The 24,906-nt window shown below is 41.7% G+C and overlaps 1 protein-coding gene across 1 annotated transcript in view; it reads right to left on the bottom strand.

The window, feature by feature from the left end:
- JAM2 (junctional adhesion molecule 2) overlaps positions 1-23,247 on the bottom strand; it is a 40,580-nt gene extending 17,333 nt beyond the window's left edge. The window contains exons 1-2 of the mRNA XM_059465930.1: positions 23,113-23,247; positions 1,022-1,087 (exon numbers count right to left, since the gene is read on the bottom strand). Of these exons, the coding sequence (XP_059321913.1) occupies positions 1,022-1,087; positions 23,113-23,167 (121 nt within the window). The 5' untranslated portion in view covers positions 23,168-23,247. The remainder of the gene's footprint in view (positions 1-1,021; positions 1,088-23,112) is intronic.
- Between the last annotated feature and the right edge of the window lie 1,659 nt (positions 23,248-24,906).

Below are 24,906 nucleotides of genomic sequence, written 5' to 3'. Positions count from 1 at the left end.
ATACAGTCAGAGGAGTTAGAGGAGAAAAGGAAAATGCATCTCAGACCAGCTGCACTCAGTGGAATAGCTGTCCATTGGCCCTGCCATCCCTTAGTGCTGCTACACATGGAGAACTTGGCTTGGCATGTGGGCTGTGCTAAACTGATTCCATTCAATGTACAAATAACAAAAGAAAAAATGCAAGCCATATACTATATAAAAATACAGAACCTAATCAAGCTTTAATATTAGCTGAGGCATTTCTCTCTGCTTTTGCCTGCCTTGAGCTCTAAATTCATTCTGTCAAGAGAATACTTAACAGAAGTCTACATGACAGTTTTAGAGACCTCTAAAATATTTGATTATTACCTCAAAATGCTGAAGGTTTAAAGCTCAGAGAACAGGTTCTTTATCCCAAATTTCCACCTCTCTCCACACCAAGCAAATTCAAAAAACAAACCCACATAACCCACAAACCTCACTCTACAGTACTCCCCTTTCTCATCTACCCACCAAACAGGTTTTCCTCTTTTCCTCTGTAAGTTCTCCACCCCATTATTGGAAATAATTTGTATTTTACATATGAAATATATATATACATATATAACTATGTAAATAGCCATTACAGTTACTGACAAGTAAAAATAGCCATTCAATTATTGTTACTTAAAATTAACTAATCTGTTCTTTCTAGTCCTTCACTTTTCTGTCTTTTAAGATATTTAATGTTTCTCCTTTCCATCAGGTCCCATAATATTGTGTGGAAGGAAACCAGGCAGAAGTTACAGGACTGACAAACAAGTCATAGAAGCACAGAACAGGTGAGGTTGGAAAGGATGTCTGGGGAGCACCTAGGTCAATCCCACCTCGAGTAAGAGAAAACGGGGACAAGACCAAGATAAGGCAGAATCAGTGGAGAGAGTGGGCACAAGACCCCTCAGGAAGGAGCAAGAATACCTCAATGTCTGCACAGCTTCTGTATACACAGTTTGCATGTATTGTGTATGTATTAAAAACTACCACAACAATGCCCATACTGTACCTTTAAACTCCTCTGCTTTTACATTTTTGTTATCTGTTTCAATGGAGATTCCAGACACATCAGGATCTGCAAGGGGACAGCAAAAAAAAGGCAATTCAGCAATAAACATTTGTGATTTCACACAAAGCACATTGCTTGTGCTTTGGCAGCTACAAGCAATATTTTTGAGACCTCCTCACACTGTACAAGTTAGACATTGCTTACGAAAAAGAGTACAAAGTAAGAGCTAGACTAGGGCTGGCCTTGAACAGTTTATCTTTTTTCTCCAGGTTCTGGCATCTGTAAAAAATAAGTAATTCTTTTTTGCAATGGCATAATGACATTAACATGTAAGAAGTTCTATATAACTAGTAAACATTTTATGCTATGGTAATGTCTGTTTATAACTGGGGAGACATCTATTAATCCATAGGTGTATTTTCCATAACATTCTTATTACAAGGCATGCATATTTTCTGAAGAATACCACTTACAGTTTCTACAGGGTAAAAAATATGTACAGTAATTGGCAATTATCTCAAATTCTTCTTGAAATGGGAAGGAAGATAATAAAGATTTATCTTGTTTTAACTCAAAGAAAGAAAAAATCCCCATATACTCTTGGATATTGTTGGAGGAACTGCAGGGGGTTCTTCTAAAATAGATGGCTGAGAATGGAATTGTGTGAAATTGTATTCTATCTGAGAACCATTTATTGGTAGTGAAAAGGATGTTGCCCTACTAAGGAAGAATAGAAAAGACTGAAAATGAACAAGGAGAAGGAAAAATGGGCAGAGAAAGAGGGGGGGGTGACTGAGAGAAAAAATGGGCATTACCAGCAGAACCTCAGAGTGGCCCTCAATGTCCAGCTAGTCAGGGCTAAATGACGAAAAGCTCTGAAGCTTGTGACACAGTTACTTTTATACCCTGCCTCATCCCAAAATCTGCAATGCTGAGAGGAGATCATTGGCCCAGTCCAACATTCCAGAACAACCCATTGTCCCTTCACCATCTGACTGGAGAACCTCTCTGGAGGTCAGTGTCCCTGGTGGCCTCCTGCTGACAGCCTGTTATATGTGAGATGTGAGATGGCTGCCGGGCAAAGGCTCCTGAGAGACAGGGCTTTCCATCTTCTCCTAGCTGCCTCCTGATAGTGAAAGATTTTAAAATCATAGAAAATCTGGGGAGCAAGAAAGAAAGTTAGGCTTAGTAAGCCCTGGGAAAATGTTAAGGGTAGGCCCTAGGAAATGTCAGGCCTTGTGTTTGCTAGATCATGTGCAACTGCACAAGTGTAATCAGTGTATGATAAATGATATGATTGTTAGGTGTGATGATTACTTAATAATTAGGTGTAATTATTGTTTAATCATAAGAAGAGTCATGAGAAACTATGTTTGAGGGTCTGAGGGAGATCACGAGAAATCCATGCTTGGATGAAACCAATGTATACAATAGAACAATGTAAGTTTAATAATTAATATGTAAGTTATATAATGATAGAATATAAAACACGTTTAGCTCGAAACCATGTCGGAGTCAGATTTGAGTCTGTGTATCCCTGACACCCAGAGTTCTTAGATAGAAGCACCTGCATATAATCATTCCATGATTATGTATTCCTGAACATTAACACTGCAAGTAGCACTTGTACAGCCCCTCTCCACACACCTCTGGTAATTTCAAACAATATTGAGACAGAACTCAGAATTAAATTGGTTCCTCACACTCATGTATTGGGAACACTGAATTTCGAGAAAGAACAAGTGAAATAACCACTAGACCTACATCAACCCCCACCCAGCTACCAGGAGTTGGGCACAGGTATCACAATTAATCCACATCAGGCTAGCAAGTGCTTAACAACAACTGAACACAGGTCTTTACACAGGTCTTTACACAGGTCTACTTTTTTTTTTTTCCCCAAAAGCATCTCAAGTTCTCTTGGTTTAGTACTAGCTTTGAAGACAGCACAGACACTTCTAATGCAGTCTATTTCCTCCGTCTGCATCAGCCAACTGGACAATTGCTATAGTGGATATGGACAAGAACTGAGAACCCATTTCCATCAATGTTTAGAAACTTGACTTGGTTAAAAATAATCTTATTTTGACTGATAAAAACTAGGAAAATGGCAAGATTAGATGTTCTTAAGCACACAGACCTCCTTTGTCCATCCCTAATTAATTTCCCTTTCCCCTGCTTCCTGGGGGAAGAGTTGCACACACCCTAGCAGATGAATATCTAGTCTTGACCTGAAAACACAAACAAATTAACAATCTCTTGATTCTTATGGCTTTCTTTTAACAGTTGATTACTTTTGTTGAAATTAGTGCCTCACTTCTGCCTTGAGTGAGTCCATTTGGGCTTTCAGTGCTCAAAGTTTTGTTTGTTTGAAGATATCATCATAGAATCTCAAAGTGGTTTATGTTGAAAGGGATCTTTAAAGGTCATCTATCTCAAGCTCCCTGCAAATGAGCAGGAACATCTTCAACATGAGTAGGTTGCTCAGAGCCCTATCCAGCCTGACCTTGAATGTCAGTGTTTCACCACTCTCACTGTAAAACCTTTCTTCCTTATATCTAGTCTGAATCAACCCTCTTTTAGTTTAAGCCATTATCCCTTGTCCTAACCCACAACAGGCCCTACTAAAAAGTTTGGCAACATCTTTCTTGTAAGTCCCCTGTTGTGGGATCTCAGCACCTCAGGACTGAGGTGCAGAGTGGCCGAGACCACCCTTGGGGGGCTCGGGAGTCCTGGAATGTTGCCAGAAGTGTCTGGCGGCTGGACTTTGATCCTACACAGGAGACGACACCTGTATGAGGATAGGAGGATTTCACTGGGGTAAATGGTGAAGGGATAAGTTAATTAGAGTGTAAGACACAGGGTTTAGGATTTCTGTACAGGGGGGTCTAAAGAAGTAAGATGGAGGAATTGGGGCGTGTCCTGTTCTTCTTCTTCTTCTTCTTCGTGGCCTCCATCTTCTGTGGTGATGTTGGCACTTTGGGATTGGTTATTACTAAAAGTGCACTGGTTAATAAGGGTAAAAGGCATTGGGGAAAATTAATAAATATCGTATACGTAACTTTGAGTATAAAGATAAGTGACCGCCCCGGGGGCTCTCAGTGTGCTCATGGCTGGCTGCTGTGCAGACCTCTGTCGGGCCAAGAGAAAATCTTTTAGATAAACAATTAATAAACACCGAGACCGAGAAAAGATCTGAAGCCTCTTCTCGTCCTTTGAAGCGCAGGCTGTCCAAGGCCACCCCGGGCCTTTCCAGGTCACCTAAACAGCCGAGAAACCGACACCCTGTAAGTACTGAAAGGCTGCAGTAAGGTGTTCCCAGAGCCTTCTCTTTCACAGGGTGAACAATCCAAATTTTCTCAGACTATATTCACAGGAGGCATGCCATATCCCCATGATCATTTTAGTGGCCCTATGGACTTGTTCCAATAGCTCCATGTGCTTTCTATGCTGGGAACCCAGAGCTGGATGCAGCCCTGCAGGTGGGGCTTCACCAGAGTCGAGCAGAGGGGCAGAATCCCCTCTCTTCCCTGCTGCCCACAGAGCTTTGGAGGCAGCCCAGCACACAGGGGGTTCTTGGGCTCCCAGTGCAGCCTCTCACCCACCAGCACCCCCAAGTCCTTCTTGTAGGCCTGCTCTGTTCATCCCCCAGCCTGGATTGATACCAGGGGTTGACCCAGGTGGAGAACTATGAGTGCTCCAGTGCTCAGTCTTTTTAAACCTCATGACATTCCCATGGGCCAGTTTTTGAGCTAGTCCAGGTCCTTCTGGATGACAATCAAATCCTTCAAGTGCAGCAACAGCACCACTCATCTTGGTGTCATTAGCAAATCTGCTGAGGGTGCACTTGATCACTTTGTCTATGTAAATAATGAAGACACAAAACAGCACTGATCCCATACACCAGAGTACCCTATCATAGTTTTCTTCTTAATTAAAGATCATTCCTTATGGTTTAAGTCTGACACAACAGAGGGAATTCTTCATTCATTCTGTTCCTATGGCCTTTTTCCTCCTGAATTTTCTGCAGTTTTTATCAGCATCCTTAAAAAATACAAATTACAGTTCTACAGGTATCTATAACCACTGCCTCAGAGTCATGGAGCACCACTCAGAAATGTTATCTGAGGCCCTGACACTGTAGCAAGAGTTCATTCACTGTATATTGTGATGGCTTGACCTTGGGCGGCTGCCGGACACCCACACAGCTCCTCCTCCTCAACATGACCAGGGAGAAAATAAGATTAAAAAGTTCATGGGTCAACAGAAAGACAGGGAGTCAGGGAGTTTAGTTAGCAGTTACCATTACAGACAAAGCAGAGTAAATTTAGGGAAAAAAAATTAAATTTACTGCCAGTTTAAAACAGAGTAAATGCAGTAGTTGTGGGCATGTGCTCTTCTCTGCTGCTCCTTCCTCTCATGTTCTCCCCTACTCTAGCATGGGCTACTTTCTATAGGTCACAGTTACTGCCAGGAACCTGCTCCAACATGGATTCTCTGTGGTGCTTTCTCACTATCTCACATCCCCTTCCAAATACATGCTCAACAATTCTTGTGTCTAAAAGAACACAGCCTCACCCGACAGTGTACAGTGAATTTTCATGTGTGCACATTACCAAAAGATCCAAATTGGGTATAGCTATCCTGTCTGTAATATGTTTAAATTTTATCCACTTAATGTTACGCCAAAAGTTATAATCAGAAGTTTGTAATATGAAATAAATAAGACATGAAGAATTCTAGCAATGAAATTCATGTACTCTGAGAATACTGAAATAGCAAAAAAATATTTGCACTACAAATAGCACTTAGAAATTTTTTCCATCACTCTAAGTAAGAAAACTTTCCTACTAAACTTGAAAGAAAGAAATTTTAAAAATCTTCTGTATAAGACCCCTCACACCCTGTTGAAACTGGAGGAGGAAACCATTTCTCCAGCTTGTCCCAAAGCAATAATTTCTCCTGCAAGTCCCTACACAGCCCAGCTCCTTTTTTTGTTCAGGCTAGAATAGCCTAGAATCAGTAAGTAATTTTCTTTTAAACCTATTAGGTCCTATTTAGATTTATGAGAAAGAATTAACATGTGACTTTTACCCAAACCATATTTCTAGAACAATATCCCTCTTCCCCCATATTCTAGATGCTAATAGTTAACAAATCACATTTATCTATTGAAATAACATCTTCCTTCATGATGGGGAGGAGCATTTTATTCTGAGACTGACAACAGCTAATACTTGATTACATTTCAAAAGGAAGCCTTTCTAGGTGTCCAGTGTGTGGATAAAACCATTTATAAATTATTGTCTCATCAGCCTCTTCTGTCTGGACACAGAACAGCTCTAGTACATGCAATTCACCACTCTATTACATTCTCTGTTTCATGGGCCTGGAAATTTGTCCCCTCCTCATTAATACAGGCGTCATGCAGCTCATTGTCATGATCAAAATATTCACAGAATATGAAACCAAAAATGGAAAACATATTTTATGACTTCTGGGGCAGGACCACTATGGAAGTCATTACAGAATTACTTTGCATGCTTTTTATTGGGAGCTTGCAACTGCAGAAAGTCTTCATATTTACCCTTACATCAAGGGATTTATAGAATACATGAAGATTCTATTATACAATACAATTAAGGAGAAAATGTGAGAAAGAGGGGGAGAAAGGGAGAGGAAGAAGTTCAACATACACACACAAACCACACATATACAAGACCCTTTTCAAGAAGCTGTAGAGTGCAAACAGTAATGTAAGGTGGTGCAGAGACAGCTGACTATATTAAAACCATTATATATTCTGGTCAAGCAGAAAGAGAGGAGAGGTCCTTAAAGCTAGAGCATCTCCTCCCTTAGACATCCTTTGGGAAATGTCTGTGTCAAATATTCAGAATCCAAGTCTTCAGCTTTGGATTTTAGTTCACCATATAAAGAGCAATAGTGAAAAGATGACATATTATTGTACCAGTAAACCTTTTATTCAGGCTGCTTTTTAAAGATCAGAAAAAAAAAAAAAAAAGGAAAAAAAGCTGCTTTTATATGTCAGTAGCTATGTTTGTTTAGAAGTAAACTCCAAAAACCCACACTTTCCCTTTGATAAACACTTATGGCTGTAAACTGAAACTACTAGCTAGACCAATCATTAAGGAAAAACATATTAGTCAAATCAAATCAAAAGAAACAGTGTGCCTGGAAGAAATTACATGAGAACAGAATCAAAACAAAGTTATAAGTACAAGAGAAAAAACAGTCTTGCGTTTGTTTTGCCAAGTTCTAAACAACAGGTGGTCTAAAGCAAAGTTTAACAAAGGGTTTCTGAGGATACTGTAAATTTAGGAAGTCCAGCATCTCAAAACTAAATGCCAATTCTCTCACTGAAGTCCCTGAAAGAGAAAAGGAAACCAGACATCTGTTTGGCATTAGCATCCTTCAGACGTGACCACTTCAGGGTAAAGCCGCAGCTTCATGATTAGGTGCTGATGCAAACTTCTCAGCCATGGAACTACCTACCGCAAGGCACTCAAATGATACCTGGAGTTTTGCCATTGTCACGGTATTTAAGCACACCTGTTTTGGCTCCCTTTTTGCCATACTTCACAGGATTCACAGAATGACTATCTTGGAAGAGACCGTCAAGATCATCGAGTCCAATTCATGCCCCAACACCTCAACTAAACCACGGCACCCAGTGCCACATCCAGTCTTTTTTGAACACATCCAGGGATGGTGACTCCACCTCTCTGGGCAGGCCATTCCAGTACTTTATCACTCATTCTGTGAAAAACGTTTTCCTAATAGCCAATCTATATTTCCCTTGACACAGCTTGAGACTGTCCTCTCATTCTGTCAGTTGCTGCCTGGAGAGAGAGACCAATCCACCTGGCTACATCCACCCTTCAGGAAGTTGTAAGGAGTGGTAAGGTCTCCCCTGAGTGTCCTTTTCTCCAGGCTGAACACCCCCAGCTCCCTCAGTTGTTCCACAGAGGGTTTGTGTTCCCAGCCCCTCACCAGCCTCGTTACCTCCTCTGGAGGTGCTCAAGCATCTCAATGTCCTTCCCAAACTGAGGGGCCCAGAACATCTCACTGCTTCCCTCCATCTCGTCTCTTTGGCAGTGAGGGTCCCCCACCAAAAAGTGTAAAATCCAATGGATAATTATACAATTGAGCAGGTGGGAACACACAGGTACCTCCTGGTGGGGGGACAAGTTTGGCACTGTCCCTTGCACGACTGCGGATCTGTTGCATCATGTAGGATCACACACAGTGTGGGGTCTGGGGACCCCCTTGGTGGGGGGCCCTTGATGAGCCCTGACACCCCCTCAGTTGTCCCTCACACAGATGTGGCCTTGCAGGGGTGGCAGGCCCCGCAGCTGGGCCAGTCTGTCTGGTGGAGGATGGGTGATCACTGCATCTGGCCAGAGGCCATGGCACACACCAAAACCTCTCCTCCTTCCCTGCCTTGGTGCAGGGATCTGTGGGAGCCTGGCAGCAGAAAAACCTGGGGCTGGGGCTTCTACCCCAAAGGTGCTGGGCTGGGCCCTGTCCTGGATGCTCTTCCAGATGCTTCACACAATGGTGTCATTTTATCTCAATCTGCCTTAGGTGGCTTAACCCACAGTTCAGGGTTTTCAGTCAGGAGGTCCATCCAGGGTGGGTTTTGCTGGTGCAATGGTGTTATACACTTTTGCTATAATAGGCAAAAGTCTTTCATAAAGATGTTAAAGCCATAAACCATAACATTTCAGTCTCCAACAAGGTCCCTTCAATCCAAACCATTCTGCGACCCTGTAATTAAGTTAACAACATAAACACAGCATTAAGACCTCAAATTTTGAACAAGAGCTAGAGGAAGTTATCCCACATCACTAGGGGGAAAATAGGCAAAAGAAACTCAGTTTCAGTCACTCAGCTACCTTAATCCTCAGCTTTGTGGGGACTGTTAAGTGAAATCAGGAAAGCCAGCACATCTGTCATGGTGTCTTAGTTTTCAAGTTAAGAAAAAAAAAAAGAAAAAAACCTTTAAAGTAAAAGCAACTTAACAAAAGGCTTTTGTTAAGACTTTTGAAGTTTTCAGAGCCAATTATCTAAAGTTATCAGTGGGAGTCCTAAGAATTTAAGGTTAATTTCATTTCAGAGCCCCAAGGACAATTGGCTCTGGAAACAAAAAACTTGAAGTGCTTGAAGAGAAGAAAGTGGAAGGGAAAAAAAGTCAAGTGGCACAGGGCAAGAAAGCAAGAGATTATTTAGGTCAGCCTTTCTGAAAAACTGAACACAGAAGTACAACAATTTTAGATAAACTCAACAGCCTCCTAAGTGCTTTCAGTAGTCCCAGACACTGAAAAAAATACTGCATGAGAGGGGGAAATACTGAGGAAAAATTATAATTTAATGTTTTATAATTAATAATCAAAATGTAAAATTTAATTCCCTTCAATGTTTATATTGCTTCCTTCTTTTCTACTCACACAGAAGAGAGGAAGGGTTTGAATGCACAGAACATGCAACTTGCAAAGGTTCAATGTAGCACGGACTTTATTCCAACAGGGAGACACCACAGAAAGCATGTGCTGTTAGCCAGATAAATATTTATAGCTTGCACTTTTACAACTCTCAAAACACCAGTACTCCTCTTGTCTCCATGGCAATTCAGAGGGAGCTTCTGCAAATGGGGGATGGGGATTTGAACTAGTCAGGCTCTCAGAAAAAGCCTATTTTCCAGCCATCTCCTGGTCCTGCCCAGCAATGGTTTCCACAGCAACTCATTGGCAGCTCAAAGACAGCTTGTAAATGCAGTGAGAGCCTATAGCCGCTTCAGCTGTTGCCTATTTTAAGATGCATCAAGATGCTGAGAACATGTGTCTAGTGCCACCATTTTTCAAAAGACTGTGTGAATAGGCCATTGGTGTATAAGCCCCTTATGACTGCTGTCCCACCCCCCTCATATCAAACAGTGCAAAGCTGAAGCTGAACAAACAGATTTCCCTTTGCATTTCTAGGGGGTAACAATCCAGCAGAAACACTTCCCTGTGCAAACACCTGGTGAAACTGCATAATGTTATTGAATGTGCAAAAGAAAGCTTGGCACCCCGTGCAAACCAGCATGTTCCTCTGAAGTCAATAGTTCCAAGACTGATTTACATCAACTACAAGAGAGTTGGAAAACCAGAAGAAACAAACAATACCCCAGCATTCCCCAAATGAACACAACCATTCTGGCCCCCAATTTGTGATAAAGATCTCTGAAGCCTCCTACAAGCTTTAAGTGACTTTTGCTGGAATTGCCAAACAATTTGGAAAGAATAAACACTTTCATGAAGTCACCTCATTTATAAACCTATAAATACACCCATTATTTATCTTTAAATCCTGAAAACAGATTTTGTTTACTTTCAAACTGTATCAACCAGTATTACTCACAATTCCAGTATACTCCATATGAAACTGGAGTTGTTGCTCATTCAGAACCAGTGAAGTCAGATAAGTTCCCTTACTGTTGGAGCATATTTCCAGATGTTTAGGAGGAACACCTTGACAGTATAATTTAAAATTGTTCTAAGTAAATACATTGGTAAAGTGAGAGGGTGTCTCATCCTGTAGTTGGTCCTATTAATTTAAGCTGGAACCAAATTTCTTGTGCATCACAGAATTATATAATGATTTGGGTTGGAAAAAACATTAAAGATCATGCAGTTTCAACCTGTCTGCAATCCTCAGTCCCTCTCAAATGGATCTTCTCAACATTTTGTGATTAATCTCAATATTTCTACTGAACACACTGCAGAGGATGAGTACATACAACTCTGTATTAAGTTCTGGCTTCTAAAGTTATAGGAGTAGCTTACTAACCAGAATCGTGCACAGCAAGCATCTCAAATAGCAGGCAGGATAGCTAATTTGGCTCACTACAGAGAAATGTCTCATTTGCAGCAAAGTATAATGACCAAGTCAGCATTGCCACCTTATATCCCACTATGTTCCACCAATGAAGGCGATAAAACATCTGAAATAGTTTAAAATTTTTTAAAACCCATTCTCTCTGAAGCAAATATTGACCTAGAATATATTCCTATATACAATGTGTGTAACTCCTTGAGCTGAGTTCTTAAAAAGAGCATTACATATGCTTTTTCTCATTCAAATTTTTCTGACTTTGGGACACAGTACTATGACTTCATTCTATTTAGTATGCCCATTTAGAAAAAAAAAAAAAGTTCTTCCAACACTAGTAGGATGCTCTGTAAATATTCAGCAAGGGTCTTGTGCAATGCTTCGTGAATTTAGGACTTCTGAGATGTTTCCAGTAACTGGGGATAGGAGTGGTGGTTTCACTTCTGTAAATGTCACTTGAACCATGAATTTTAGGACTGCATCCCATTAGGCAGCACTGAACTTGATTTTTAAGCTTTTTGTCCTCCAGACTAAAGACCAGGTTCCTTGCCAATATGAGCAGGGAACATGATTACCAGCTCTCACAGCTAAAAGAATATTGTGAACCCTTCCTAAAATCCAAATGCAATGGCCAAATTGCTCATCCCATTTTCATTCACAAGTTCTTTTACATTGCCAAGGTTGCTCAATAGTCCCCTCCTGGCAGAAGCTACTAACAGCTGTGTTTGATGAACAGTACCTTCAATCAGCTTTGTAGCTTACAGTATGAATGCATATTTTTAACTCTAATTCTACAGGCCTTTAATAGATAATTTAGTTGTTTAATGGCAAATTTTGTAGAAACATCTTCTGGCATATATGAACAAGACAAGCGACTCTAATTCCATTAAGGCTAACGCATACCAAGAGAAGCTACAGCAAACAGAAGATGTTTTTAACACTCTAAGGAGGAGGTTGATTAGAAGAAATCCTCCGGAAGGCAGAGCTAGGAACAATAGGTCACAGTATAAGATGTGCCAAGTTTTCCTTAAAGGGGACAAAGAAAATTAAAAAATCCAACTAAAAATCACTACAGTCTTCATCACAGTAAAAGCTACACAAGCAAAGCAACATACAGGTATTCAGATTAGAAGAAATTAGAACAACACTGGAAAGTTACACAGGAAAGAGGAATAAACAAACTCTATGCCTTATCCATTTTTAAATCAAGCATAAATCTTAACCCGGTGATCATCACAGCTTTGCACAGGAAAGATGTTTTAGGAGCCACATCCTCTAAAGTATTTCCCGGATTAAACACTTTGCAGCTTTGCATCAGAAGAAGGGGAAGCTCAGAACATGAGCCAATATTCACAATTCAGTGGTTCAGTGGTCAAATCCTTCAAGTAATGGGATTTGATGATCTTGTCTGCAGGTACTTACACTAAGCTGTTGCACTGTCACAAAAATCATCTTAGAGGGATTTATTACAATAATGTATTCCACAATCCTCAGGTCTGTGCCCAAAAATTGGTATTGTATCTTTAACACCCTGCAGCCCAAGACTCGGTGTGTGGGGGACCAGGGTGATGAAGAGTTTTGCTTTTGTATGAGCATTTTTAAAAGCTCCCTGCCCAGCATTTTCATGGCTCTGTGCAGCGTGGGTTTTGCTGGGCTGGTTTGGTTCTCGGCCCAGGCAAAAAGCTTTTCCTCTCCTTGGCTCAGAGATGCTGCAGCAGCAGCCTTTGAGCTGCCTTGAGGTGAACTGAGCAGCTCCTGCTCAGAGACCAGGGACACTGTGTCAGCAGGAGCGGAGCTGCCCTACTCCAATGCAAGCCACACTCCATGAACCACATCAAGCTGGGAAGAAAACACACTGAGAGGCTCCAGCCCAGCTGCTTTACCTGCTGGCATGTGCTGGACTTTGTCCTGGGGAGAAGGCTGATGCCAGATGAGCCACTGGGCCTCTGTCTGCTGCTGGAACTGCTCCCTGAAAGCTTCTGCCTTCCCAAGAGGGAAGCTGACACCATCCCGGATTGCAGGTTGAGAGCAGGTAACCTCTGCCGTTTTGGGTCTTTGTTCCAGTGTGTTGGGGTGTAATCTAACAGTTTGATATCTAGCAGTTATTTCCTTTTTTCCCTGCCTTGTGGGCATTCTGTTTGTTAACAAACCCTTGGGCATTTTTTTTCATTTTCATCTATTAGTATTCATTTCCTATTGCTGGAAAGGAATTGCTGGAACCCTTTAGAGGAGGCAATTCATTCCAGTGTTCTTCTTTAAATCGTCTCAAACTGAGACAAAAATGAAACAAAAAAAAGATGTCAGCAATCTTGCAATTCTTTAAAAACACAATAAAAATATTTTTTAAAGCCATGATTTTTTTTTAGAATAAACCACATGCAATTAAGGATTCTGCCCCCTGTGTCACTACTATCTCCAGCACAACTTCCGTGCTTAAAAGTCTGGTGGTTAAAGTGGCTGTCTGCAAAACCTCAGTAACACAAAATATCATCAATTTAGTTGTTTAGTACCAAATTTTATAGAAACATCTGGCACATTTGAACAAGATTGAAGCCACTCTAAGGCTGACATTTGTCTAGAGAAGCTAGAACAAACAGAGGATGTTTTTCACACTCAAAGGAGAAGGCTGATTAGAAGAAATCCACATTACATTTCTAGAATACTTGTTACTCAATAGATCAACATATTTTATTAAGCCATGCCTGCCATATAGGCATATATGCTGCTTTAAGCTAATGTTTTGTCATGTACTTTTCCTACTTCTGCCTGTATTCCCTTCATAACCAACTGCTCATGGCATATTGATGGTCTAGAAACTTGGGTGACACAATTATTGCTTAAAGTTTCCTTTGGAAGTCACAAAATCATTAAGGTTGGAAAAGTCCTCCAAGATCATCAAGTCCATCCTGTGACCAATCCCTATCTTGTCTCTCAGACCAGAGCACTGAGTGCCATGTCCAGCCATTCACTGGACACCTCCAGGGGTGGGGACTCCACCACCTCCCTGGGCACCCCATTCCAATGCTTGAGATCACTTCCCAAGAAGAATTTCTTGCCAATGTCCAACCTGAATGTTCCCTGACACAACTCCTGTTGTCCTGTCACTTGTTCCCTGGGAGAAGAGCATGGCCCCACCTGGCAACACCTTCCTTTCAGGGAGTTGTAGACAGTGAGAAGTTGCCCCCTGAGCCTCCTTTTCTCCAGGCTGAAAATTCCCAGCTGCTCCTCATCAGACTTGTGCTCCAGTTCCCTTCCCAAGTTCTGCTGCCCTTATCTGGACATGGTCCAGCACTTCCATGTCTTTCTTGCAGTGAGGGCCCAGAACTGGACATGGGATTTGAGGGGTGGCCTCACCAGTGCCCAGGAGAGGAGGACAATCATTGCCCTGGTCCTGATTACATTAAGACAAAATAATACCACTTTGACTGAAGAACAGTCCAAGGACTGTGCTGGAAAACAACTTATTCAGGCATCAGCATAAATACTGTGATCACAAAATAAGGTCTTCAGAGTTCAGCTCTAAATTCACAGAACAGTTTCATTTTTATAACAGGATCTAGGCACATTTGCAGATTTATTCCCACTGTTGTTGCAGGGCTGAACTTATTGCAATGAGCCTGGATGGTACAGCGCATCAGTAGTTCTATGAGTGACCAAGAAATCAAGAAAGAGAACAAGATGGCTTGTTGAATAATACATTGCTACCCAAGAGATACCCAAAGAGAAACCATTGCCAACTCAGTCAAAGTTCAACAGTTTTGCTGAAAAAACCTTTGAAAAATAAGCCTGAAAGTTTTTATTGTTTATGAGCATCAGGTGTTATTTTAGGGCAGAAAAGGAATAGGTTCTTTACAGGACAAAATTAATTACTCTCATACAGGAAGGATTATCCACTTCAGAGTTCACAGATATGTAATGCAACTCTTTGTACACAACTCTTCATAGCCAAGTCTACACATATCTTGTACCTAAACAGTCTAATTTTATAACAAAGCTTCTTGTCCCATTTAGCCATAAAACTTCCTTGGAGATTATGTGTCCACCCAGCACATGTATCCCATCCCACAGCAGAGGCAGCTTAAGAATGAACTGTCTACCCTTCAGTCAACACAATTGGCAATCTAAAATAACCAGATTTTTTCAGGTCTCCATAAAGGTACAGGGGATTCAAACACAGCATACAGTTGCAGGATTGCAGCTTTAACAGCAACACAAAGTATTAGAAAATTTTTCCCATTTCAAAACTGATTAGTCCCCTCCCAAAACTGAGAGTGTTTAAGTTACTAATATATCTACACTGAATATACTATTTAAACAGTATGCCTAGCTCAGGAAATATGTTCTGCACCTGAAAGTCCATACCTACAAAAGAACTGGCTGTCCCCCTCCTCTTCCTCTGTTCATATAGCTTTCAAAAGCTTTGAATAAACTTTAAATATGTGCAATTGCTTACAGAGACATCACTTAATTCTTCTCTCACAAAAATCAATCCTCCCAAAACCTACTTATGCTAGAAAGCCATTGTCTTTCAGCAACTGGGCAAAGCCTCTGTAGCACTGTTTTCCCTTCCTCCATACCCCTTAGAAAGGTGAAACACAACTGGAAAGTGAGTAGGAACTGCATGGAATTGTTCCTGTTTTGACAACACAGCTAGAGATACAACTGGAACATAAATGAAATAACAATGAGTGTGCAGTGGCAGAGAAAAAGCAGAGCTGAAAAAATCTTTAGTCAGTCTCTACAAATATTGCTGATTTCCCATTGACAGAGCCTCCCCAGATGATTTTTATCCCCCAAAACAAGAGTCTGAAGACAACTGCTATAGAAGGCAAGTACATTAACTTCTGCAAATACCCAACTGCACCCTTTCCCCTCCTCCTCTTTCTCCTCTCAGCCACATCTTTTTTCTCAAAAGTATCCTCATTATCATCTCTTAGGCAACAAATGGAAGAAAATTCCCTGAGAAAAAGAAGAAAAAAAAGAGGAAAAATCCCAACCTCCAATATTTTTTTACTCATTTTTGCTAGCTACTAGAAGGCTTCAGTTCTGAGACAGGGCCTCCAGAGACAAGTACTGTCTATGCATTCTAGTGGCAAACTGCTGTCTGCCTCACATAATAGGCATTAAAATGCTGTTTTTCTGCAGGTTATAGTTGGGTAATGGGTGGTTAGCTCCCACAATTAAGAGATGAATATTATGTGTATGCTAAGAGAAGTTTTATTGATGTATGGTTATGTTATTGTGATGTGTTCTCCCCATACTCCTCTTTCCCCTCCCATTTTATTGTTGTCACAGGGTGGCCTTGGTAGTCGGGGCATTTGGGGGGATGGAAGGCTTGTTGCTGGGGGGGCACAGCATGGCAACACCTGATCTTAAATCAAACTGCAAGAAAGGAGTCTCCATCATTGGAAGGCAAAGAAGAATTGGCTGATGGACTTTGGTAGGGGCTGGGGTTACCTGATGCAACACCAGGAGTGTAAAAGGTGGAGCAGCCGTTTTGTGGGTGAGCACGTGGCGGTTTAGTTCCATGCTCCCAGCACTGCTCTTTCTTTCTCCTTATTCAGTCATTTGTTGTATTTATTAAGGTTTAGTAAACCTTTGAAATCCTAAAATGAGAGGTAGTTTCTCACGCTGCATATATTCTTCCTCGTAGTTTTACAAGTATGCCAAACACAAACGCTTGTCCAACTCTAACAAACATAGACAAGTCTGCATAACACCCCCATGATTGCCTCCCAGTTCATGCTGGGCACTTTCTGCAGGCTGAGATACAATAATTTTGGTTTGTATATTATATTAATTTGAGCAAATGTAATTTCTCAGGGATTTTCCATCATTACCTCCAAGTAGTATATTAGAAGTTTGTGAACAACAAATAAAGCCTATTTTGTTAAAATTATCTAGTATCAAAAAACCAGATAATAAATAATTTTTCCATCCAGACAATAATATGTTTTGTTCCCCTTTGAATCTGATCCAGTGGTTTGGATGGGGTCAAAAGCATTTTCAATCCTTAGGATGTTAATCCACCTAAGAGCTATGAAATATATCTATTGAAACTTCGTACTTGTAGGGTCTGTTCTTTCCCGCTCAAATCTCGCCATTTTGTACCTCTTTAAACAATCAGAATCAAATTGTAGCTATTTCAATTCAAGTTTTATTTTCCCATCTCTTACTGAAAACTGCTAAAATTTTGAACTTCTAAAAAGGAATAATAATTCAAAAAGGTTCAGTACCAGATTTTTTTTTTTCATGTTTACCCTGCAAATAATCTTTCAGAGAAATTGGATGCCTGCTTTAATTTTTATTAATCAGAAAGGTTGACAGACTTACTAGTGGTTCAACAGCTACGACTGTTACATGACTTCCTCGTTTCAAAAATTGTCATTTTCCCCTTCTTCTTTCTCCAAAAGCTCCTCCACCTCCTACTGCGTTAGAAACCAACAAATGAACAGGACCAGATGTTCAGCTGCCAAGCTTACTTTCTGCCCAGTTAAAGAAATTTTATGTAAGCACTTGAGTGCTTGATATATTGTGAGCATAGAGGTCACAAAATCAGTTGGAGTCCTCCAGGAAAAAAAGTGACTTTGGAAATACAGGTGAGTGCAAGCAATGGCAATCATCCAAATGCTTCTCCAGCCTCATCTGCTGTCTCATTCTTTGAAATTCATATTCCATTCTCTAAAAAACCCCAGCATTTAGATGAAGGAAACAAATAATTTGTCTTGATTACAACACACCATAATATTTGCTTTAAGCTTCCTGAAGCTGAATTACAGAACAATCATAGTGCTTTGAGGGAGATGTGAGAGGCTTTTCTGCAGAAATGTTTTGCTGAAACTGATGGATCTTTCAAAAGTACTGGGGATGGGAGAAGACGTGCTAGAAAGTAAAACTGTAACAAAGTTAGCTTAACAAAAGCGGGGTGGGAGAGAGGGTGAGCTAACCAGAATAGAATAAATGACTTGAAACAAAATTAACAGCTTCCACATAACATTTCCCTTTAAATTTCCAATTTAAATTCCCTTAAAGTTTCCATTAAAGTGCTCTCCCCGTGGTACTGAACTAGAACTAAACTAAACCCTGAACTAGACAGTAAGAACTTGTAAACCATCTCTTTTCCCACAAATATGCAAAACTGCCGCAAAGTTAACAGGGTGGAGAAAAAAAAATCCCAGCAAAACAAGAAAAAACAGCAGTAAGACAGCTCATTGTACACATCCCCAAGGACACTATTTTATGCAAATTTTGTTTTGCCTGATATCCTTATATAACTTCAAGGGAATTTAGCCATTCCATATGGCCCTGTCAAACAGTCTGCAAGGACAAATACATATGTCTGCCTTTGCTTCAATTGCTTTAATAGACAAGATATTTATTTTCTAAGTAACCTTCCTTTACATAAGCATTTGTACTGGAGTCACCTCTAGCATTTCTAAGGGAAAGTATATGACACTAAGCCTTACTTTAAGAAAAGTGATCATAAAAGGGTTCACCATGTGCAGGGAGCAAGTGTCTTCAGAAGTGCTCCAACATGAAGATTACACTTTGAGTGTTGATGGATTCTAAGTAGATCATACCAGATGGACACTTTTACATCCCAACTGCAGAACTATATTACTAGCTGTTCCTGTCTCTCTAAAAGCACCACCAACCCAAATCTCTTCTCCCTCAAACAAAGGAAGCTTGGCTACTGCTACTGCAGAATGTTCACATGCATGTCACTGTCTATCTTCAGTGAATAAATACTATTATTTACTCATGTGAATGTATGAGGAAACTGAATTTTCTTAATATCAGATGTACAAGAAGATTCTCCCATACTTCACAAGAGGACTTCTGTCTTACAGACTTCTTCCTAGTGACTACCAGCACTTGAGAAGAAATTAAAGCACTTGGGGCACCCTTGGAGGAAGGGTAAGTGTCTGCTGTAATGTTTTTAGTTCATTTTAAAAACAGGTCTGCACACACCCCAAATAATATTTGGAGTTAGCCAGTGAACACAGACAAGTTTGGATGCTCTAGGTCATGAAAGATGAAACCAGATGTTCTCTTAAATCAATCAACTGAAAAGATGATGTCAAAATTCAGCTGCTTCTGTATTCTCACCAAATCATTTGCACTGGCATCAGCCAGTTTCTGAAGCAGAGCCTGGCAGCTACCAAAACAGGCTGCAGCAGGAATTACAGGTGTAATACAGGAAATAATCACAAAAATATCTTTCTGTAATTCAGTTAAATAGCCAATGGGAAGACCTCATCCAGGCTTAATTAGATCTGTGAATCACAGTGATAGCTTTAACTGTCATTATTCATGCCAGATGCCCTATGATGTTCACAATTACCAGAAATGTGTATCCTACAACATGAACAAAGAATTGTTGCAACTTTAAAGCTGAGAAAACAGGACCTCAGAGGCCAAGCAATTACAAAAGCAAATCCTCCTCTTGCATTCATCCGCCTTAAAAAAAACAAGGAATTGCAACTGTCCTGATGTAACATTTCCAGGCATGTTTCTTGTCTCCTCTATACAGTCAGGGAAGACAGCCACCACCTTCATTTTCTCTTTTGGGCATCCAATAGCAGTCTGTGGGGCCAGCAGCCTAGAAGAATGACACCATGGGGGGCAACCAAGGAGGAGCTCCCTCTGCCTCCTCTCTGCTGGAGAGAGACAGAAAGAGAGACAGAACAGCAGCACTTGTGGCTGAGCCCTCTCAGGAATACAGAGCCCTTCTAAGCAGCACACCTAGGTTTAAGGAAAACAGCATGACTTGCTGTTTTGAAATGCAGCAAAAGCCATGATTTCTGAGAGAGATACCAATAACTCACAGACAGTTTCTTCTGAGCGTGAGGATCTAAGCAAGAAGGCAAAATTGTAAAGGTTATTAAGTAAGCTAGACAGAAGCAGGTATCCCTTTTAAAGACAGAAATAGTCTTTCCTGCCATGTCAATTTGTGTCAGTTTTAGAAGCATATGGGAATCTTGTGCAGTCTCACCACAGTCATAAATGGAAAATGTTAAGCTGAAGACTAGAAACAAACATGGCTTTTTTTGTACTTAGTTTTCATTTGTTTGTTTATGTATTAGCAGTTTATTATCCTCCTACAACTTATGTTGTAGTGTCTAAGAGTCTGCGCATGCTTGTAAAGCTTGAGCAGCCTTTAGCAAAGAAATACTGCTTCTCACCTAAACCAGCAAGAGAATGAGCATTCAGTTGATGCCTCTTCCCCCTCTCCTCCTCCAAAACCAGGCTGTCTGCTTTATAGCATTATGTTGAACAGATATTACTAGAGAACTATGCAGTCTTACACATTTAAGAAATCCCATCTCACCTGAATATGGTCTGATTTAGAAATCAGTTCCTACCAAGCTCATCCAGCAAACAAAGAGGGTTCAGCAAAAGGGTTGACAATAGTCTCAATTTTGAGTACATCAGTTGTGTATCACATATAGTCAAGAAAGCATAGTTTAAACACTTCCACTGTCAATTCCTAGAACAACGCAGTTATGCTTTGTGATTTTTTTTGTCAGGGTTGGGGAAGAAAAGAAACAAAAGGCTTCTTTGGTCTAGAATCTCTGTCTCTGTATGAAAGAAATGAGTGGGGTTTTCTTGAGCCAAAACAAATAAACAAAATATCACCTTACTTACTGCTCAAACTACCCCAGTGAGCTCCATCAAATATTTAGGTAAGACTACTATTTATTGCCTCTGCATAGTCCTCACACACACGTATTGTACTGCATTTGCTTCCAGCATCACCACCTGGAGTCTAATTACAATGTGCACTAATATTAAGAAAAAATCACATCTAGACGCTTCTCAGAAAGGCCATTTGGTCAGTACACACTATCTCCTCACACGGAGCCATTAGAAATTAATAACAATTTCTGTACCTATTCTGTCTTGCCAACAGAGCTCACAAGTCTTAGGCTGTGGCACCTTTGACGACTTTGAGATGTCAATTCCAGAAGCTTGTGCTGAAAGAGAACATGATTAAAGACTCCCAGCTCCCTTACTTTCCCAAAATTAAAGGTGGAAGGGAAGCCTAGCTCACAGAAACTACAATTTCTGCAGGTCATGAATATTTCTTAGCAAGTACTCAATGAAAACCAATTCAAACATCATCTGCTTTGGCTAGGCTGATGCCCTGTGACCAACTTACACAGCTTTTGATTTCTGCAGCTCATCTACCAAGAAAGCTCTCTATACCTGCTCCACAATTTAACCACAGAACTGCAGAACCATTTAGGCTGGAAAAGATCTCTAAGATCACTGAGTCCAACCTTTGACCAATCACCACCTTCACAACTAGACCAGGGCACTGAGTGAGTGCCACGTCCAGTTGTTTCTTGAACACTTCCAGGGATGGTGACCCTACCACCTCCCTGAGAGCCCATTCCAGTGCTTAACAACTTTTCCATGTTCTTCCTGATGTCCTCCCCTGACTCAGCCTGAGGCTGTGCCCTCTTGCCATGTTGCTGGCTGCCTGGGAGAAGAGGCCAACTCCTACGCTGCTTGTGAGGTATCAACCACTCCTTCCTTTCCCTCACTGGTTTCTGCCCATTCTCCATCTCCAGAGCACATGGGTCCCACAGAAGAGACTGCTCAGCCCATATGCCTGACTTGGACACCTGAATTATTCAGCCTTACTGTTCATGTAGACACACTCCAGCCACAGGAGCAGCAGCAGGTTTCTGGTTGCCTGGATTTCTTCCTGGGTTTCCTCTGGCTCCCACAAACAATAGGCATCTGCACACCCATACACCTACAATCACTTTCTTCACAAAAAGACTCCTTATCAGCACCTTGCTTGTAAACTTGCTTTCCACCTAGTGTTTCTTTGGAATTGTGACAGGAAGGGAAAAAAAGCCCACCAAGAAGAAACCTCCAAGTCTGATAGCAATGTAGGCACCAGACTTTGATGCACTGTATTGCACTGCTTTATCATTTCCTTAGCAGTCAAAGCCAGCACTGCCAACAGACAGCTAACCAGGAGGCTGAGCAGCCTGAACACACTGAAACCTGTCACCAGAAAAAATCACAGCAGTTTCACCTGCTCAGATATATCATGCAATTAAGAAGAAATTAAGTTAAAAAAACAAAAAAAGAAAACCATGTGTATTATTATTATTGGTTACTATGTGAAAGAGAATTTCTGCACTAGCTGTTCATTTAACAGCCCAACATTTCCATAAGGGTCTTGTAGAAGAAAAAGGAGAGGAAAAAAAATTTCCAAGCCAAAGACCTATCAGACATACAAAATTTCAAGTATCTCCACTGCAGAACACTGAAAAAAAAAAGGAGAGTTTACACACACAGAGCTTTCTGGTTGGTGATGTTCTGTTAGGAGGAATGAAAGGTAAACCTTGAAATATACCCAGCATCAGTACCATGGACGTTCCACATCTACAGTCGATTGAGAACCCATCCTGGGCTGGTCCTAGGTGGTCATTTCATTGGAAGACAGTGCTACATAAGTCTTTTCAAAACACTATTTTCATGTACTGCCCTTTCCCCAAACATCAGTAAGACACAAAAAGCATTGAACAGAAGCACTGTAAGACGAGATCTGAGAGTGACAGCCTTATCACAACTGGCACTACTAACAGTAGCATTAATTCAGTGGCTCTGCAGGTACCTGCTGCACATCTCTTTTTCCTATTATTTATGCGTGCTTTCCAGCAGGGGAATCTTCGCCCAACTTATTCTAACCTTATCCTTTTGTTTTTAAGGAGTTAGGACCATAAAATACTGGACACTCAACTCTGTTCCGAAGATGCAGCATCCAGCCCTGGCAACAAAAAACGACCTCCCGCCCCTCGCTCATTCACCTTGCAAAGGCCACCAGAAAAACAAACTAACAGCTCGCATCCTAAAGTTTGCACGGCGGCAGGGGGCCGCTGACTCGCACTTAGCCAGGCCGGCCTTAAACAGGTTTCATGGAAAAAAACACATGGAAAGAATCAGCGCGCACCGCCCCGGCCGTGGCGGGGGACGCGCTTGTGGCATTTCGCTCTTGGAGACGCGGCTCGCTCGGCTCCTCTCGCTCCGGGATGAGGGAGGGAAGCGGCACCTCTGGGAGCTATCCTCCTCCATACACACACACACACACACACAGATTCCAGCGGGTCGGGCAGCCCGGGGAGGACAGGGTAGAGGACAGGGTATCCCGGGTATCCCGGCGGGACAGGGACACTTACAGCTCAGGAGCCCCAGGCAGAGCAGGAGCAGCAGGCGCAGGCTGCGGCTCGCCATCTTCCCGCGGCGGCGGCGGCGTGGGGCGGTGCCCGGGGCCGGGGGCTCGGAGCCCGCGGAGCTCTCGCAGCGCCCGGCCGCGCTCTGCCTCCTCCGAGCCGGAGCCGGAGCCGCCCCAAACTTTTAACGTGTCCGAGGAGGCGTCTCCTCCTCCGGGGCTTGAGGCGGGGATGTGCCCTGGCCGCCCGCCCGGAGCGGGGAGCCGCGGCGGGCTGCGGTGCCGAGAGCATCCCTCTCCTCCTCCGCCCCCGCAGCCCGGGCGCTGCGCTGGGCTGAACCCAGAAGTTCTCTCCGTTTCGTTCATTTATTTATTTATTTTTAAGCGGGGACATCTTCATAAACTCAAGGACATTTGTTGCAACAGAATAAACTTTTCGTTAGGAGAAGATTTAATTTCTCAAAGAAGAGCGTTGTCCCTGTCGGTGCGTTTCCCTCAGGCAAATCCCCCCCCAGGGAGGAAGGAGGATAACGGGGTGAAATCACGGAACAAACATTTGGATATTCCGGCTTCCCCCAAGGAGGAAGTAGGGATAACGGGGTGAAATCACGGAACAAACATTTGGATATTCCGGCTAACAAAAAAAAAAAAAAAAAGCCATGTGAGGGCGAGGCGAGGCGCTGTTTTAAGGCGAAAGAAGTCACAGTGACTCCTTGTGCCTCTCTGTACAGCTGGATTGGACAGAATCCCACCTGGAGCAGGAGATGGGTCACACAGTGACCTTCAAAACATTTTTATTAAGTTATTATTTTGTACCAGATTAGGAAAGTTTTTTTGTTAAATATACATGTGGTGTAATGGTTCTTTAAATTTATGAATCAAGGAAAATTACTCATCTTGACAGTTAATACTCTGAGTAGTTTCCAATGACATCTTAAAAATGCATTACCACTGATGTAAAGCAGTTCTATAACAAGAAAAGTATCACAAGTATTTGTTTTTTTTGGTAATCAGAACAGCAATGTCGGCTATATTTTGTTAGAGGGCAACAAAATGAAGAAAGATCATTTATAAATAAAATCTCTAACAGCTATTTTAATGGAGAGCAAGGAATTAGGATGCCACGATGCTCTTCATGGCAAAATCTTCTTAGTTTATTTTTCACGTAGAAAAAATGTATACAGATCACAAGTAATATTTCTTAAAAGAAATCTGCATGCATATATATATATGTATGTATGTATGTATGTCCAGTATATATTACCAGCATCATGACATGCATTTAATAAAATCAAAACTGTCCCACTGAAAACAGAAAAGTTTTTTGTGTGTCCCAGCACATCATAGCATTAGGCAAGTACAAAGCTTCATTGATTTCAGTGGGACTGTTTTGCTATTTAGTCAGACAGTGATGGAAATATTGTCTTGATATAATGTTTAAATATGGCAAGAGTCTGGTGGAAAAGTTATAAACGTGGGGAATGTTAAGAAATGGCAGTATGGAATGAAATTAAAGGATAGGTGATAGGATGTTATTAATACTGATGGCTGACGAAGAACTAACATGCCCTGGCCATGTGTGCTGGAAGCCCAAAACCCCACCTTGTGCTGGGCTCACCCAGAGCCCCGTGGGCAGCAGGGCAGGGAGGGGATTCTGCCCCTCTGCCCCCTGTGCTGAGAGCCCACCTGCAGGGCTGCATCCAGCTCTGGGCTCCCAGCACAGCAAGGACAGGGACCTGCTGGAGTGCATCCAGAGACCACCAAGGTGATGGGGGGCTGAAGCACCTCCCTGATGAAGACA

The sequence above is a fragment of the Ammospiza nelsoni genome, chromosome 2 (assembly GCF_027579445.1).
Source record: "Ammospiza nelsoni isolate bAmmNel1 chromosome 2, bAmmNel1.pri, whole genome shotgun sequence".
Classification (NCBI taxonomy): domain Eukaryota; kingdom Metazoa; phylum Chordata; class Aves; order Passeriformes; family Passerellidae; genus Ammospiza; species Ammospiza nelsoni.
This window is presented reverse-complemented; position numbering and strand designations above follow the sequence as displayed.